The sequence below is a fragment of the Schistosoma haematobium genome, chromosome 4 (genome assembly GCF_000699445.3).
Source record: "Schistosoma haematobium chromosome 4, whole genome shotgun sequence".
NCBI classification, from domain to species: Eukaryota; Metazoa; Platyhelminthes; class Trematoda; order Strigeidida; family Schistosomatidae; genus Schistosoma; species Schistosoma haematobium.
In genome coordinates this window covers 43,172,290-43,191,227 of record NC_067199.1, presented here as the reverse complement: position 1 = coordinate 43,191,227, position 18,938 = coordinate 43,172,290, and the positions used below count along the sequence as shown (strand labels likewise).

Genomic DNA, 18,938 nt, shown 5'->3' with positions numbered 1-18,938 from the left:
TTGAATACAGTAGACAAAGATTTAGGTCCGAGTGAAAATATCAACACTATAATTCAAGTACATTCAGTTGACGAATCCCTAATCAGATGAAATGACCGTCTAATACTCTTACTTACTTACGCCTGTTACTCCTAATGGAGCATAGGCCACCGACCAGCATTCTCCAACCCACTCTGTCCTGGGCCTTCTTTTCTAGTTCCATCCAATTCTTGTTCATTTTTCTCATGTCTATCTCCATTTCCCGGCGTAATGTGTTCTTTGGTCTTCCTCTTTTCCTTTGACCTTCAGGATTCCATGTGAGGGCTTGTCTTGTGACACAGTTGGGTGCTTTCCTCAATGTGTGTCCTATCCACTTCCAGCGCTTCTTCCTGATTTCTTCCTCCAATGGGATCTGGTTTGTTCTCTCCCATAGTGCGCTGTTGCTAATAGTGTCCGGCCAATGGATCTGAAGTATTTTGCGTAGACAATTGTTAATACACACCTGTATTTTCTGGATGATGGCTTTTGTAGTTCTCCAGGTTTCTGCCCCATACAGTAGAACTGTCTTGACATTTGTATTGAAAATCCTGACCTTGGTGTTGGTTGACAGTTGCTTTGAGTTCCAGATGTTCCTCAGTTGTAAATATGCTGCTCTTGCTTTGCCGATCCGCGCCTTCACATCTGCATCAGATCCACCCTGTTCATCAATCAATCCGTCTTATACTCTACTATTATTAAAAATCCATTTATTCCCTAATTTTTCTCATTAAAAATTAAATTTTCTACTTTTTAATTAATAAAACAAATGGAATTTAATCAATTTTTTTTTTAATTATTACCGACAAAGACTTTCAATTGCAGCACCACGTACGTGTTCCAATATACGATTATAATAAGTTAAATGTCGTTCAATTCTAGATAATTCAATTAATTGAGTTTCATAATTAACAAATGAACAATTTGAATTGGTCTTCTATGAAGCAAAGAAAAAAACACAGAAAGAAATCTTCAAAAAAGAAACAAAAAGCAACCATTGACCTCAAGATCAAACAGATTATAATCATTGAATAAAACCTGATATCAAAATATACAATAGCTCAAGTTGTCAAAGATGAAATTCAATGTAGTATCAGATAGTATTTGTGAAAGAGTATTGGAAGTTAAGCTCTACGGGAAGATAGATAATGAACACATTTGAACAGATTTTTGGTTGAGATCATGAGTCAATTGAAGCTGAACCACCATGAAAAACCTGGAAGCACTGGACCGTCGTTTCGTTCTATTGTAGGACTCCTCAACAGTGCGCATCCACGATTTTACTTGCGGGATTCGAATCCAGGGCCTTCGAATCTCGCAAGGCAGGACCTTGAATGTGCACTGCTGAGGAGTCCTACAATAGGACGAAACAGCCATCCAGTGCTTCCAGGTTTTCAATGGTGGTTTAATATCAATCAGTTCATGATCTCAATCAAAAACTTAATAATCTCCACAACCTTATACTGAACAAATTTTACCGATCGTAATCTATGTTACTCATTATTTTACACCATTGCATGGAATTATCAGATGAACCTCAACAAATTAGTTTGGACCTATTAACATGACTATAAGTTATTCGAATTACTATGTAATTTATTTACCAAACTTACAAACATATTCGGATTTCAACTATACCTTAGTTATGTGACTGACAGTATGTTGACTATCCAGTTATCTAAAACGAAGTAAGTAGAGTAAGGTTTAATCCTGTAAACTATTCATCACAAAAAGCTAAACCAATGTGTTTTCACTTATACATATGAAATAAGCACATTAGGACGGGTACAAGTTTGTAATATATGACTTTATTGGGTAACTACAAACATAAATGCCACGTATTAAAAAATCTTAACATCCAATCTCTTTTATCAAATGTACTTCTCTATTCTGCCATATTATTAATTTCCATACCTATCTTTCCCAAGCCACGTGGATTTCTTACCATTAATGATGTAATTATTCTGACAACACTGCTTTAATCATACATTACAATCAATCACACAACGTTGATATTATTATTAGTATTAGCTCGGTTAACCAAACATAACATTTCACCTGTTGTGAATTTTGTCCGCATGATTGTACATCGACAATCAATCCATCCGGAATTCTCCTACTTTGTTCTTAAATGACCATTCAGCACTACGAATGACAGATTTGGGGTGTATTTTAGCCGTAATCGTTGTTGATTTCTATCATTTATTTTCAAAGAAAGATTTATGCTTAACTTGCTTTAAATGAATAAAGCTTCCTTGTCGCTTACAGTCCTCTCATTCAAGCACATGGGTTAGGACGGTGTTCAAGAAATATGTATATCAGCATCAGTATTTGGACGACCTTTATGTATATTTGGTCTTATAATTTAAAAAATATATATTTCTTAATCTACTAAACCCGATCACAATATGAACATTGTTACAGGAATGTGTACTTGATCACGTTAGTTTTAGATTGTGTCAGTAATGCAGTTCAAATGCTGATTAGGTAAACATTTTCGTTCGTTTGAATCAACCACACACACACACACACACAAAACAGAAATCAATGATGAGTATGATTTATTAGATGGATTTATAATTCTCATTATGAAAAGTGATAGGTATCAGTAAATAGCTTTGTGATCAACTATGATATATCTAATGAGAAGAGTAAGCTTTTTAAAAATTAAAACTGAGAAGCTTAAATAACTCGTAAGTAATCTGTATTCCTATCATGAAGGTTTAATATTGTATGATCATGACAACATGATAGATTATGTGAATTGATGTGAAATAGTCGTTTAGTTAAAACTGAACACACAGTTCATTTATTGATTTAAACCTTAGAAAGTGAACGAATTTTATAACACAGGACAAATGACCAGTCAAATACGTTTGGTTTTAAGTAAAATAATACACTGATTAAAAAAAATATTGAATATAATCAAAGACCATTTGCAGCTTGATAGTGAATTACTGAGGTCAGTAGATTGGAGGTTCAATACTTGATCAATCTAATTAGGCTTCAGAGATTGAGTAGTACATATCTTAGACCATTGCCTACCTCGACACCCAGAGCCTCTAAGTGTAGGGAGAATCTGGAAGAAATATAGGTCTGTCAAACCAAGACAGACTTAGAGTCCATCAAGCTAGTAACATCTGAACTAAGCAATATAGTAAGTACATAATACCTGGTTGGTGTCCGCAAGCTTATCGTAATCAATAGTTGGAAACATTGAATGACATAGTTTAGAATCAGTTACAACGAAGCAAATGCAATTACTATTCGTTTTAAAATACTGATAGTTATTTTAAAATGCATTCTTTCTTCTAGAATTATATTGTCGATCCTTAATCTTTACTACTATTAACTAATACTGTTATTGCTTTTACTACTTTGACATTTGTCTTGATAATTTCATTTTGTTGTATTCATATTATGTGGCTTCCGAATGCCCTGATACGACCGAAGTTGGGAAGAGCCCACTCTCCGTCTAGGAATGCTCTTATATAGAACTACGTGTATTTAACCAATCCGCAGTCACTTTCAAACAATTGAAAAAAGAAGTATGCATCCTCAGTATGGGAAACTAAGACGTGACAATCCCTCTCATGACTTTAACAACAGGACATTCATTTAATTTTTTTTAGATAAAAAGAAGATGAAAACATTTACGTCTTTTTAAATGATTAACAACTCACCTTCATTGTTTCAATTAGAACCATAATACCAGATTTTGAATGTTGTAATCTATCAATTTGTCTATTCAATCGACTTAATACAGGACTTGGATCCAATAAAAAACCAATTAAAGCATCTAAACTAGCTTTGCCTAAATGTGGAAAACGTTGTGTTAATTGACCAACACTATCTAATACAACAACTAATAAACCAACACTACATACTAAATGTGCAAAACGTGGTTTCTGTTTTGTTTTATAATTATTTAATAAACTATTCATAATAGCAGAATTAGAATTAACCGATGTTGATGTCACATTATAATTAGTTAAATAGAAATTATTCATTGGTTTCGAAATATTATAACCTCCACTATGTGGTATAGCTGTTGATATACGACGTTGTGGTATTGTAAAATGTCCACGTAAATTTTGTACACCCCATAATGATGGTATAGTAGGAGTGGTAGTAGTGGAACTTTTTAATGTTGGTACAAATGTTGAATCAAGTACACGATCTGATTGAATAATAAATTTTAAATCAATGCCTTTTGTAATACGATCCAGTAAACGAATTAAAAAACTTTCAGAATCTGTGAAAGTTAAAAAGAAAAAAACCCAATAAAAACACAGTGATAATAAGCCATTAACAGTCATGATAGTGGTATAAAATTTTAAATATGAGTAAATTAACATGCGGGCAGGATCATAGATGCATATGGCTGAGGATGCCCATACTTGAACGAAACGGTTGTCTAATGCTTCCAGGTTTTGAATGATGGTCTAACATGGATCGATTCATGATCTCAATCAAAAACTCAACAATCTACATAACATGATCTCGATATAAAAAGACAATCTGAGACTTGAATATTAATAACTCCTTAGGTGTTGAACATGTTAGTTAACTATCGGACATCAATAATATAATGGTTAATTTGTTTGCATTTAAAATGTGATACGTGTTATATTGAAGTTTTAGTGTGAGCATCAACGCTACGACATGCAAGTATATCCAACTGATGAGTCCTAAATAAGACAAGACGATTATTCTGTATTCCACTGCTAGCCACAATCCATCTACTCCACTTCAAATTAAATAACCGGATGCGTTGTACGATATGTTTAGAAATGGATCGTAATAATCCGGATATATCTGTTTTCTATAATAATTTAGACGTTATTTGAAAATAGTTTCTTTTTTTTAAATAGCTGAATTCATGAGTCGATCGAAGCTAGACCACCATGGAAAACCTGGAAGCACTGGACGACCGTTTCGTCCTAGTATGGGACTCCTCAACAGTACACATCCACGGTTCATATTTCTTTCTTGCTATGATTTTATTCGTTATTTTCAAATAAGATCTAATTACTTATTGAGTGTATGTACTTTAACGACGTTGATAATATTCAAGGTTACAACCGATTAAACTATGTTGCTCCATGTGAATTTCTTAGAGATTGTTTTGATAATCTCTTTGGACGACAAGTCTTTTAGTGTATTTTTATTTTGGCTACAGCAATGGTACTACAGATAAGCACTTCATTCATTTTAGGACTGGTCAGTTGGATAAACTGATGTAATTCGTTGTTGATTCTCATACTGAGACTCAAAAACAAAATTTATCGAGCTATGAATTCCGATGCATTAAGAAGAGTTCAGATATCTGCTAACATGTGAAGTTATTTGTTGTAGGGATTTATATTTTGATGTAAAGTATAAGAGTTAGTTAGCTATTATCAACCTAGAAACAAGTATTCATATCTCGCATTACTAAAAGGAGAGACAATTTGCGCGATAAGGAGAAAAGATATCTTAATTTCAAATGCAAAGCCAATCTAAGTATGAAAAATGTAGTTTTGCAAAAATGAAGGAAAATGAGTTAGAGATTATGTTAAACTTCCAGTATGGAGGAAAATAGAAAAAGGATGCAACTGCGACACTACGACCGATTTCACAGCTGATGTCAATAACCACTGATTTCGACTATTGACCACCTTTGAAAACCTCAGTACAATGGAAGATGGTCACGCAATTTCATGGATTGGTTGAGGTTAGACATTAGACCGTTGGATGCCGGCCAGCTCAGTGGTCTAGAGGTTAAGCGTTCGCGCGCGAGACTGAAGGCCCTGCGTTTGAATCCAGCGAGCGGGACTGAATCACTTTATGGAGTATTACATTTATTTACCCCCCTTAATGTGAGCTTCTGTTGGACTTACTTCTGTCATTTTTAAATTACTACTCAGTAACCACTCACTTCTATCTCCTTGTGTCATTTATGATTTGATTGTGTATAAAGTATGATTCTTTACTTCAGTATGTTGTGGTCTGATCATTCATGTTTGTATACTTGTGGGTGCTTCAAATGTGATAAAATGTTTAGGAGTTGCTAGACCCAATAAACAGACAGAAGAAATGGCTATATCTTGAAAAACAGGTGTTAGATTATCTTGTGACAGTTGACAGTCATTCGTTGTCAGTAGCACCACCTAGTGGGTCAAAACTTATAACGTTGTTAGCATGCAGAAAAAGTGTACTCCGCGTAGAGATTATAGTTCACATTCTGATTAATGGATTTCCTCTAATGATAAGAATATTCAAAGACTACAATAATAGCCTTTAGACCACTGAATCAACATCAGGAGTTGATGGTAGACAGAAATGTAAACCATTGGATATCAACTCAGCGATCAAGAAGATTAGGCACTCATCACTAGACCTGACCGTGGATACGTACTGTTGCGAATTCCCATACTAGGACGAGACAGCGATTCGATGCTTTCTCAGTAGTTAGTAATTGTCTAAGGTCGATTCACAACGTAAACTATAAATACCAACAATCTCCACCAACTCCCCATACTAATCACTTTGTTAATATTAATGTACATACCTGCCATATCTTTGATTGATTTAGTTAATATTTGTATACAGACAGCTGTTGATGCTGTGACCAAATCGAACGCAAACAATGCATTCGTTGAATTATCAGTTCGACCGTCGGATGATGTTGTCGTAGTTGTTATAGTGGTACTGTTAATATTGGCGCTTTGTGATACACTTTTCTTTGGTTTGATGGAAGACGAAACCGATGCTGCTGAAGATGGGGGTGGGTCATTATCACGACTCACACTAACAATATTAGTGTTAATTAGATTTGATCCAATATTTGCTGATTTTTCATAAATAACTTTTGATTCTGTCGGTATGGTAGTAGTTGAAGATATCACTGATCGAGGGGACTTCGATTTAATAATAATCTGTAAACAGAAAACAGAATATGCAGAAAAGAAAAAAAACGGTTGCTCAGGCGAAAGTAGACAGTGATTGATTGTTATTTTACGCAGACAGATATTTTCCTAACCTTTGCACTTATTCAATTATTGATTAATGTACGTGCTAGTCAGGCGAATTACGTGTTCGTGATATGAATTATTTGATGTATGATAGATTAGTTGTTGGCTTGATACCACCTAGCATACAGCAAATCAATTGGATACGCAATAGGATTGTTCATTTTACGACCTAGATAAACAGGTTTCCAATTAATGTTGTAAAATAAACCGAACGTTATTTTAAAAAAAATGGAGAAAACCAATTACTTCAGTTCATAATTAGTAGTATCCACACGAAGTTTACACTGAATAATGGAAATCCTTAGCTATGAATTACATTCGCTGAAGTTAGTAAATTAAGATCTCAATCAACAAATTTGATTCAAAGCATAGTACACAAACTTGTTCTTGATCGCTCAAGTACTCTGATGACTAGAAGATTCGGTTCTCAATTAGCAGATTGTAAGTATGGAACACTTCCAGTCTACTTTAGTTTGGTTAATCAAGTAGTTTCATTGGCGTTTACATAAAATGTGATGTTTACAGCTGAGTACATGGATCTTTCTTTAGTGGTTTACATCATCATATTAGCTTGCATTGTGTAGTATTTATAAACGACCAATAACGACTACTAGATCTATTGGGAATCATCTTTGAAAATGAGCAAAAACTAAAATCCATAAACTGAACCACCATTAACTGTTTATGTAACTCATTTACCGAGTACAGATAAGAAAATTGCAATTATCATAAATCATGATGAACAACAAAATTAAGATAATTCAATTTGAAATGTTTGGGATCAACCCGTTGACAATATTTTTGACCAAAATTTAATCAGTCTCTGTTGGCATATAGGCATCTTGTGGGGGTTGTCTCGACATACCCATTATGACACAAGTTGATATAGAATAGATGGATTGTGACAAGATTCATCATCATTTATTCATTCTAATCAGAGCTGGATGATGATAAGCAGTGAAATCCAGGACGCGCGTCTCGTCCTATTTGGGACTCAGGTGGATATACCTGCATCCCAGAGTTGATGTTCACTCCCATATGCCAACGAAAACTAATCGAACTTCAGTCAAAAATAACAACGGGATAATCTAAACCATTTCAAATTGAATTAAATATCATACCCGTTGCATAAGCAATTGGATATCTGGACTCAGTGGCTAACTGGATGACGCGATGGTGTTTGAGGAAGCCGGCACTGAGTTCGAGTCCTGGAGTGATCACACTCTGGGATCCAGGTACATTCGACTGACGACTCAAAAACAGGGCGAAACGCGCGTCTGGAACTCGACTGTTACCTACTATCCATTTATTCTATATCGAAATCAAACCATTTGTAAAAGGTATTTCCAAGAAATAACACTAAACTCCTGCATAGACTTATCAAACAAACAGGGTTTAAAAGTCAATTAGTTAGTAAGCTTAACATGATAATATAATATAGAACAGTAATCCAATCACAAATTAGATAGTTGGAGTAATAGATGAATTATAGTCCAACTGATTTCTAGATATCTCTTATTCACCTTACAGACTACATGAAAAATTTAGAAATAACAGTGACGATATAAGGAATGTAAACTAACTTACAAAATGAACTAGAAACTTACCACATTTTCATCACTCTCATCAAAGTTATGGATTTCACCAAGTGGCTGTTTATTGTTATTCGAATGTCCATTGTATAGCTTATTTGACAAAGTCTCTTTAAACGCACCATTTTCTCTACACGATTTTAAATTATTCCTAGAATCAAACACTTTCGGTTTTTCACTCTCTGTTCCATTAACCCTATTATCGTCAGTATCATTTTCATCATCAGGATTAGAAAAATGAGGTCGAACATTATTCATAGGTAGTGGAGTTTCATCTGATGAAGACTTTGGTTTATTTTCAACTTCTGGTGATAATGGACGAAAACCAGCTGCTTCTGCGGATAAATATGCCACGTCAGTTAAACATGTTGCGTAGACTTCAAGCATGAAATTATGTACAGTAGATGACAATTTATCACTGATTTCTAAAAAGAGACAAACATAGTCCATCAGGTTATAACACATAAACTAAGATAAAACTGGGATTATTAGTTATGGACGGAAGTAGGTAAACAAAAACCACTGCCAGGAAAATTCTACTCATTGCCTTTTTGCGGTGGGTATAAGTCGTTTACGAAATTAAGAGAACGGAAAGCGAATGTCCGGCACTTTATACAGGTTGGTGAATACCGAGAGTTTAAATACAAGAGTTGGAAAACCCTCATTCCAAACCAATGATGCACATGGGCTTCAGGATCCTGAATGAATAAATGACTTATGAACATATTGTTCGTCACCGGCTACCATGGGACTGCATCTCTTAATGTTGCTCCACTGCCCTGTGGATTAGACCTTTAAGTCAAGGGCTCGGGGTGTGCCTCCTCCCATTGAAACCACCTGCCTCGGTTTGAGCACATGGATATAATCCCAGCCCTCACACAAATCGGATGATTTGTATGGCGCATATCTACTTGGTGCCTCCTTGTACGAATGCTCATGTGTTTAAATAAGTAAGTAGCATTGTGTATAAACAACCATCAACATGAACTCGATATCTAGACCTTAGAGGCTTATCCAAATTCAGGTACTAAGTGATGAGAATCATTACTCCGTTCTCTGCGTAATAAACACAAAAAGTGAACTACTACATGACAATTCGATCTCAGTACCTTGAGCTTCAAACATTTAACACGCTATCCACTAAGCTGTTGTGCCCCAATGTGGAAATAAATATTGGGATATAGTTACATCCAACTAAAGAGGCTCAAACAGGACGAAACAAAGTCCTGGATGTCCACTATTCAATTTAAATAAAAATATTATGACAAAATAGGAATATCGAGGTAATCGGCAAAGAATAAATATATGTCCCACTAGAGAAACTGATCAAATGCAATGTTTAACATCAGAAGAAATATGAAATTACAAACTATTACAAATGAACTACTTACCTTGTTTAGGATTATAAAAAATATCCCGTATTAGCAAAAGACAACATAATCTTAAACAATGAACAAATGATCGATAAGGATAACGACCAGTTTTAGGTCGATACTGAAAAGTACAGTAAAATTAAAGAAAAGAAAAAAAGATGTAGTGAAAGGTTATTATTAATTATTAACCATGGTATAGTACAATAGTTAAGTACAATAACAAGTGAGAGAATATACTACTATTATAAAATGAACTTACCGGCCAAAAATTAAATGCTAATGAGTCTAAACGTTTGGCAAATCGTTCATTCATTAATTGATAAGCCTATGTAGAGGGATTTAAAAGAAAACAGTTCAACATGAATTACTTCAGTTTAACACGAGCTGCATATTATAATAATAATAATAATCCATAGGTTGTATTTGACACAGATTGATCCCAGATGAAGTACCAATGAAAGTCGGTGAGCACTCTACAAGTATTTAGTTTTAGCATGGAACTCTTTAATGGTATACACCCACAACCCTACCAAGGATAGCGCTCAGGAACTTCCGATTTGTTGGCAAACACTAAAGCATTAGAGCCAATGAGTTGAAGTCCAGTTGTGCGATTCTAGCGTCAATCAATTTGTGATATATCGGTGACTATCATTAAACTCTGTTCGAACACGAAGAACGCTACATATAAATCAAATCTGCACAAAATCCCTACAAATAAAATAACAAACATCTTATGTACATAGATTCTTTTACTACTTTGAAGAAACCAAACCAACATGTTCTTTAAAACAATCAAAGGTTGATAATTATATCTCTCATGTTATCACCAAATGTCCATACAAATTTCACATGTACCCGTTAAAGTAGTTACACTGTTAGAACAGAAAGGACAGTCTACATACAATTCAAAGGACATATTCCAAAATGTCGAAGGTCAAGTGGATCAAAAGCATCCAGAAGCGCCACCTCAAGACATCTCCTCGATACATTACATCAAGTGGATAAACTGAAGTCTTTTACAATGATTAATAAACAATCAAATCCCAATCGTCTCAAGTTTGCTGAAGCTATAGCGACTAAACGTCTAGAACTAGATCTATGTATTCAAAAACAAACAGTAATAAATCTTTCTTTACCATGTTAATATTATATCAATTTCATTGCACCATTCATCATTTCAACTCTTTCTCTTGAATTCATAATTTTCATTCAATCCATATCTTTGTTTATTGTTATTAATATATAAGTTGAATGAACAAGACTGATATGCAGAAGTGATTGGTGAGTGATAATTTGTATTGCTACAGGGTCGGAAAAACCCTACTGGACAGTACTTCTATTGATTAGAAAATGCATACAAAGAGTGATATTTCACTCCATACATGCATTAATTCTACCCAGTCACATGCCAGATCTCCTGAAGCGCTTTTGGGATTACTCCCAGTACCAAGACCGGGTAAAGAAGGAGAGTTTGGTATGGGGTCAGTAATACCATCCCACAAAAAACGTTAATTCTAGGGATAATTCTGATTTTAAAATATTACAGACTGTAAACAGCTAATGATAACTTAGAGAAATTAAATTAATTCATATTATTCTGCATCAATCCTACCTTTAGGATAATAATAATAAACAGCTAAAGCTAACTTATACGTGAATTAATCTACATAAAACTATTGGGAAAGAAGAAAAACTGTATGTTTCATTAGTCAATGATTTAGGATTCGAATACATCTGTAATAAACGTAAACTTATCAACTGTGGTTAAAGAAAATCATGAGTTATATCAAAAGCAACACAAGTAACTCAACACACTAAAAAGTCAATATTTCTCAGATAACTAACCATTTCTACGAATACCATTTTAGAATACACACACACAAGATGATTTTATGTAAAGGAGGAAAAACAAAAAAGAACTGAAATATAGAACCAGAAAGAATGGTTCCAGGTAGCGATCATTGTTTGACGGATTTATTCTCAAAGATGTCTAATTGTAAGTAATTAGTAGTTACTTCTGAAATGCTTATCAATGCATAAGAATAATTTACTCTGAAAATATAATGACCATGATGTTTAGAACTACAACATATCAGTGTCTTATTGGTATATGTGCATCCTGTGCGGATTGCCTCGTCACTGACTTAAGTTACAAGCATTATAAGTAAAGATGGATAGGATGAAGGCACATCCAGCTGACGAGCCCTAGATAGAACGAAACGCGCGTCGTGGATCCCACTGCTAGCCAACATCCATCTTTCCTTATAAAAGAGTAAAAATGTTTCCTTTTTAATTAACAGTCTAAAAATTTTATAGATAAGATCCTAAATCGGCACTTATATTAATAGCTGTAAAACAAAGGCGATGCTTAACTCATAACAAAGCGTTTTACACAAATGATCTCAGTTGTTGAGTGATGTGAGATCCGCCTAGTTTAAAATTGCGTGCACAACATCGAAATACTGGCTTATAAGCGGAAGAGAAAAATATAACAGATCTTTATAGTGATTAACTAAATACGAAACTCACCATTTTTAAAAGAGACCTTAATTGACTTGGTGTAAATATTGTGACGGCCAAATTGTTAGAACGACTAGAAGATGTCAGATACTCCGAAAATGTTACAACATCACAAGCCATGTGATCCTCACTCATTACAGCACGATGTGGAAGATGAGATGCGTACACAGATGCAACCTGACCAAGTAAGTATTCACTTCCATTAGGACTGAACCATGAACAACTCCAGTTATGATCACTTGACAAGTCACAAACTTCAGTATCTGATAATTTATCTATTGAGAGAAATTGAATATATGGAAAGAAATAAGCTGAGATATACCTAGTAAAAAAGGAGATGCTATCTAAATAAACTCAACGACTCAACAAAAACAAGTCAGATAACTATTTCAGAATAGTAAGATTATTTTATAATGAACAATTTATGCGGCATTATTGTGGTGAAGAATGACAAACTATAAAAGCTATTTTCAAGGACATAAGTACGCTTCACTTTTAATCTGTAATTACAAGCAGTTAGCTCATGTTACATACATATATCCTTAATTGCAAGCTTGAGTTTGATTGATGAACTGTTGTTATACACTTTTTCGTCCCTAAATTATGGCAATTTTATCATGAGCCTACCATCCCAACTTTGTATTCTAAATGTCTTATTTCGCAATACATTGTAACTGCTTAATCATTGTACGTTGCCGTCTAGTTATGTATACGTTCAATAATGTACATTTTTCAGCTACACGGAATCATTAGATATGGGGGTTAATACATCCGTCTTTATTCTTATCCCTCATTGGGCCTTTCCAAGGAAATCCTGAGTAACCAATCAACTGTCTAGGAAGTCATTCAGCCAAATTATTAGGATAGTAACCTCCCCAAAGTCAATCGGCGGTAATCGAACTCAAGCATTGCAGTTACAAAACTAAATCGAGAAACGTAAACTATCAGGAACATTAGCAAGGTGTGAGTTAATTCCTAGCATATCTAACTTTATTACCAGAGGATATCTAAGGTCATAACAAGGATTTACGTGATGGTTGAAAGATCATATATTTATGGAGCCCAGTTCATCTCTAATCATAAAATCGGAACCTCAACAAGTAGGAAGATAGCAATCGAAATAAGGAGCCACATTTTAGATACAAAAACAAAGATAATTTATGCTTACAAAAAAATACCTCAGTTCTACAGAATCGAAAAATTAGTCGAAAAGTCATAATAACTTGCACATTCACATCCAGTATGATAAAATAAGACTTTTGTAAGGGTTCCGAGAGCAACTACTGACACTTCCTAGAAAACTAGAAAAGGTAAACAATGCTAGTCTACATATGAAAAATTTTGCTTATTTGTTATTATTTGTTTGAACACATAAACATTAGTATAAGGAGGCACCAAATAGATATGTGTCACATTGACCAACCGAATTTTGTGGAGCCTGGGATACTCCCTGGGTGCCCAAACCGAAGCAGGTTGTTTTCTTGGGGGACCACAACCCGAACCCTTCACTTAGAGACCTAATCCATAGGGAGTGGAGCAACGTTAAGGGACGCAGTCCCATGATAGCTGGTGACCAACAATAGGTTATTACGTCATTCGTTCCCTCGGGATACTGGAGCCCATGTGCATCACTGGTTTGAAACCAGGGTTTTCCAACTGCTCTAAGTGGATCCTCCATATCTACTGACCCAGTTACAGTGCCGGACATTCAAGTTTCATGCTCTTAATATCGTAAACAACCCCCTCCCCATGAGAAAACAGTGAGCAGAACTTCCCTAGAAGTGGCTGTGTACGCGTGACCATGTGAGAGCATTTCGAGAGGGAAAGCAGACTTCCCTCACGATCAGCCGTACCACGGAATTTTAATTAAAAGCGATTTAAGAAAATTACCAGACCCAGGAAGAAACATGATTTGATCTAGAATTAAGAGTGAGGTGCATCTTGATTTGCAAAGCCCAATGATAAATCATTGAGAGAAACCAATAATTCTTGAACAAAATTTGTTTCGTATTTCTCAAATCATGTATATCAAAATAGTTTGCTTTAAATATTCGTCTGAAAAAAAGTGAGATTTCAGGATTTAAACTTTCTATTCCATTTCACGGAAGTGGTCAACTCATAATAAATTTTGTCAGGGATAACTTTTATATAATATATGTAATCCCTGGTAGTTTTATATCTGATTTTACAAAAATAAAACATATAGTGGCAATACAATAGTTTGATTTAAAATAAATTCCCTTGCCTGAATTTGTTGTGTCCAAACACCTATCACCAGTACCCATCAGTAGTGAATGAGAGAGGGAATGAGGTATTATGCAACAAAAAGAAGGATAAACACTGAGGGTGAATTCGTAGGTGGCTTCTGTTAGTTTATGAGGACAACTGATGTTATAAGTTCGCGATCTAATTTTGTCTGCATAGTTAACAGATTTTGTAGACCGGTACAGCTGGGGTATCACTGCAGACGAATTTTGTTCGTGAGAATCCGTGGAAAAAGTCACATGTCCAACGCCACGAGCAGCTCCCCTCAAAAGGCCGATAAGAGTAGGAGCAAGGAAGGTACACAGTCGTTCAGCTGCTAGCTGTTGGCTTTGAAATTTAACAGCGTCAGGTGAAGTATTTCGGGCGCGTGGCTGCCGAAGAAAAGCTGAAACAGCTGCGAAACGATCCAAGGGCTGCTGCAATAATTCATTTATTTGATCAATGATATTACTTGCAGAATCCAAAATACCAGAAATGATCTATTGAAGACGAGATGACGGAATAGGTTTTAAGCAACAAATCAGATATTAACACTCATAAAGTCGCGAATGTAATTACAATCATAAACTTTCGAACAAATAAATCGATTAATAAGACTACAGCTGCTTTGGGTTTAATTAGAGAAATCAAGAATGCCACTACATGGTTATAAGACAGACAGATAAATGGATAGGTTCTTGATAAACCACATGTTGTCAAGTGATTAAAGATAATAGAATCCCCTTGACCCATGATTCAGACTCCCTCATCTTTATACAGCTAAGTAGTTACGCGACATTTGATTAGGTATAACACTGTAAAAGCTTTATTGTATATACTAGCGAAAGAAATTACATGACTTCGCTGTTTAGATACTAGATTACCAGTTTCCACAACTGAGACCATATAGTTGTACAGCAAGTGTTTTGAAGTCAGAACATGCATAAAAAGCATTTTTTTATCACCATGTTTGTCTTACACAGGGTTTTATTCTTTAAATCGAAGCTTCTTTGTAAAAAATATCGTCACATCACTAGATGGTTATTAATCAGCAAATAGACTGTAGTGTAGGAATACGTCGTTTTTAACTTTGGGTTCGAACCATATAAAGCCCTATACACATCCTAGTTCAAAGAACAACATGAAATGAAATAATAAGTAGATTAAAACCACTTAATGAGTACTTGCTTTGCCTATTACATATTAGGTCGATAGTTTATTGCAGGCTAGCCACATTGTAACAACAACATGACTGACTTGAAACTAAGAATGTATTGGAGGCAGAAATTTGCATAATATTAAAGACTAATAAACACATGTGCCAAAAGCACTAAATGAGTCACAAGACTCAAAATGCTGGTTCCTGCTACACTCCAATTTACTGCGAATACATATACGAAGATAAAGATAGACGCTCGCTTAGACTTACCGTTTCTGAACGAGTTGAATCTAAAATAGCGATTTGAGTCAGTAGACTAGAAAGAGCGAAACTAAAACATTCGGCTTGTGGAAGCTCTGAACAAAAGAAAATTATTATGCATTATTTTTACTTTGAAAGTCAGAAGAGATAATATTATCTATCAAGTAGCTTTTGTGCAATTTTCGTAACACATTGAGCACAATGGGTAACAACTTGTCAACAAACTAGGGAACAAATGAGCAGTAATCACAATCCAAACCCTCAGGTTTGACTCGACCAGGAATACTCCGAGACTTATAATCGAACACTGGGCTTGGCCGTCCAGAAGATATCCTCCATTAGGTTCACACGTAGGGCAAAACTCTAGTAAACGTTTAACCTGTGGACATTAAACATTATTACTAACTGCACCGTACAGTATCATAACTTTTGCATGATTTTAGTGATCGAGCAAGGCGAATGTACGAAGAGTCAGACAGATGACTATGCGGTCTATACATTATACATAAAAACCAGCCGCCAAGCCGCCAGCTTTTTGATTCCTTAACCTTGACAAAGGTTGTCCAAAGGCCTTGAAAAGGTCCAATTAATCTTTTGTACCACTACTATCATACTTCAAAATTAAAGAAGCAGAAGGCCTCATGTATGAAAGATTTACGTTTTTGTACTCAACGTTTATATCTAGAAGGAACGAAAACTTTTTTAAGTGAATATGACGAGTAAACCTAAAGTATGTATTTTTGTTTCAGTTGCTTCCCAAACTTATTTTCTATGAATTACTGAAAAAATCACAACTATCGAAAATTCCGTCTCGAATATTGTAGGCGTTTTCAGGAGGTAAGAATTCTTAAGTCTTTTTGATCGAATGTGTAGTATCCTTTTCTCAAGGTTGTATAAACCGACTGAATTTTTTTCTCTGGCTTCTGATCCAACAAAAAAAATGGAGCGATCATTGACGCTAAAATACACCAGCCAAATTGTTTACCTTATATCTGAACGAACAAACACGGGGCAGATGAGGGGTTACCTTTGTATAAGTGAACGTGTGCGCATAAACTCAACAGAGCTACTGAAATGTCACAGATATCACCCCAGGTTATCCACCGACCTGAACTGTTTTCATTGGTCATAGACCGGTCCATTCTTTAATGTGTCTATACTTTGTACTTCCTTATTCTATTCTACCTGTTTTGCATTCTGGCTTATCTGTATCTCATTAGAAGAATTCATTTTTAATTCTCCTTATTATCCACAGATTTTTGACATTTACCCGCTGATGTTGCGTGAATTTTTGTTAACAATGTCCCACTTAACACTATATTGTGTCAGATTTCATAGTGGTTTACCGTTCTCTGGCTACCTTTGTTTGAACTTACGTCAAAGTTCTCTATTTTTAAAAGAACGAGCGATAGGGTTTTTGATTATCTACATTTCTGTTGTCAATATTTTACAGATGAATATGTCTAGTTTCTTGAGTGCCCATAGGCTCTAAAACCCATCTCGACTAAAAACTTTCCGTATTGTCTGAAGTTTGTGATCAGAATTTGGTGAAGATGGGAAAGAAACGTCAGGCCACTTCGAAAAACAATCAGCGACTATAAGTACACATATTCGCTAAGAAATCCACCATAATGGTCGGCATGAATTGTAAGCCAACGCGTCAGATGATACTGGCCATGGAGTCCACCTCGAAGGCTAATTGTTAAACTTATGACATTTTTCACAATTTTTTTGCTGTACGACATATATCTGTATTTATCTCTTGCCACCAATATGTGACCCTTGCCAATGACTTCATTTTCTAGATGTACACCATGATAATCTTCGAGGACAGATTTACGTAAAGAAGCAGGGATAACAACACGATCATTTGTACACAAAATATCATCAGGAGTAGTGGAAAACTCATCCTGCTTTGAAAAATAGACAAGAAATCTACAATTCAGATTAGTATTCCAACAATTCCGTATAGCACTGAGTATACATCCGAAGTATCTAGAAGTTTCTCTAATGAGATATGGACGTTTGTCGGCAAAAGTTGTACTAACAAACAGTCTGAAGTATTTACTAATCTATCTTGTAATGATTTCCGGGAAATGTAGTCAACAGGGTGAATTGGTTTGGCACTCCCGTGCTGAACCGTATAGTCATAGGCGCTAAAAGCAATACTTCATCGTCGAACAATAGCAGATGAAGAATATGTTAAAGATTTTTCAGGATGATGAATAAATTTCAAAGCTTCATGATTAAAAAAATATATAGAATTTCTTTCCGAATAATTATTTACGGCACAAAACAATGGATGTACGTAAACGCTTTGGAAGATGAGCATTAACTTTCGGAATCGTGGATGAAGATAAATGATCATTATAAACACCGGAAAGACAGTAGTTTGGAGAACTAACTGGATGTATCCAATTTAATCAAATTTAAAACATTTAGCATTACGAATTAGGAAAATGAAATTTACCACAGGATAAACATTTACCAAACTTGTGCTCACCTTTGTGACATTTTCTCGATTTCTTGTTGAGTAACTTTTCATATTTCTACGAGAATGGGAACCTGAGTGTGTAGTTCATCATGACGGCGAAGCAAAGTAATATAAACTTCGGCCAGACTATAATTTATGGAAGAACCAATCAGGTATGGGATAACAGGCCTCAGATTTTGGCGCGAAATTCACCCATTACACGTAACGTTACTAATATGAGTTTGTTTTTCTTATTGCAGGGCAGTGAAGCACAAACGTACTGGA

The 18,938-nt window shown here is 35.1% G+C and overlaps 1 protein-coding gene across 1 annotated transcript in view; it reads right to left on the bottom strand.

Annotated features, from left to right (window-relative positions):
* The window catches only part of SH3BP5_2 (SH3 domain-binding protein 5), a gene marked incomplete at both ends in the record, with an annotated part of 87,506 nt that extends 72,705 nt beyond the window's left edge, over window positions 1–14,801 (bottom strand). The window contains 8 exons of the mRNA XM_051219397.1: window positions 819–952; window positions 3,699–4,270; window positions 6,569–6,935; window positions 8,639–9,048; window positions 10,015–10,117; window positions 10,256–10,321; window positions 12,526–12,791; window positions 14,762–14,801. Coding sequence (XP_051067091.1) covers window positions 819–952; window positions 3,699–4,270; window positions 6,569–6,935; window positions 8,639–9,048; window positions 10,015–10,117; window positions 10,256–10,321; window positions 12,526–12,791; window positions 14,762–14,801 — 1,958 coding nt within the window. The remainder of the gene's footprint in view (window positions 1–818; window positions 953–3,698; window positions 4,271–6,568; window positions 6,936–8,638; window positions 9,049–10,014; window positions 10,118–10,255; window positions 10,322–12,525; window positions 12,792–14,761) is intronic.
* Window positions 14,802–18,938: the final 4,137 nt, after the last annotated feature.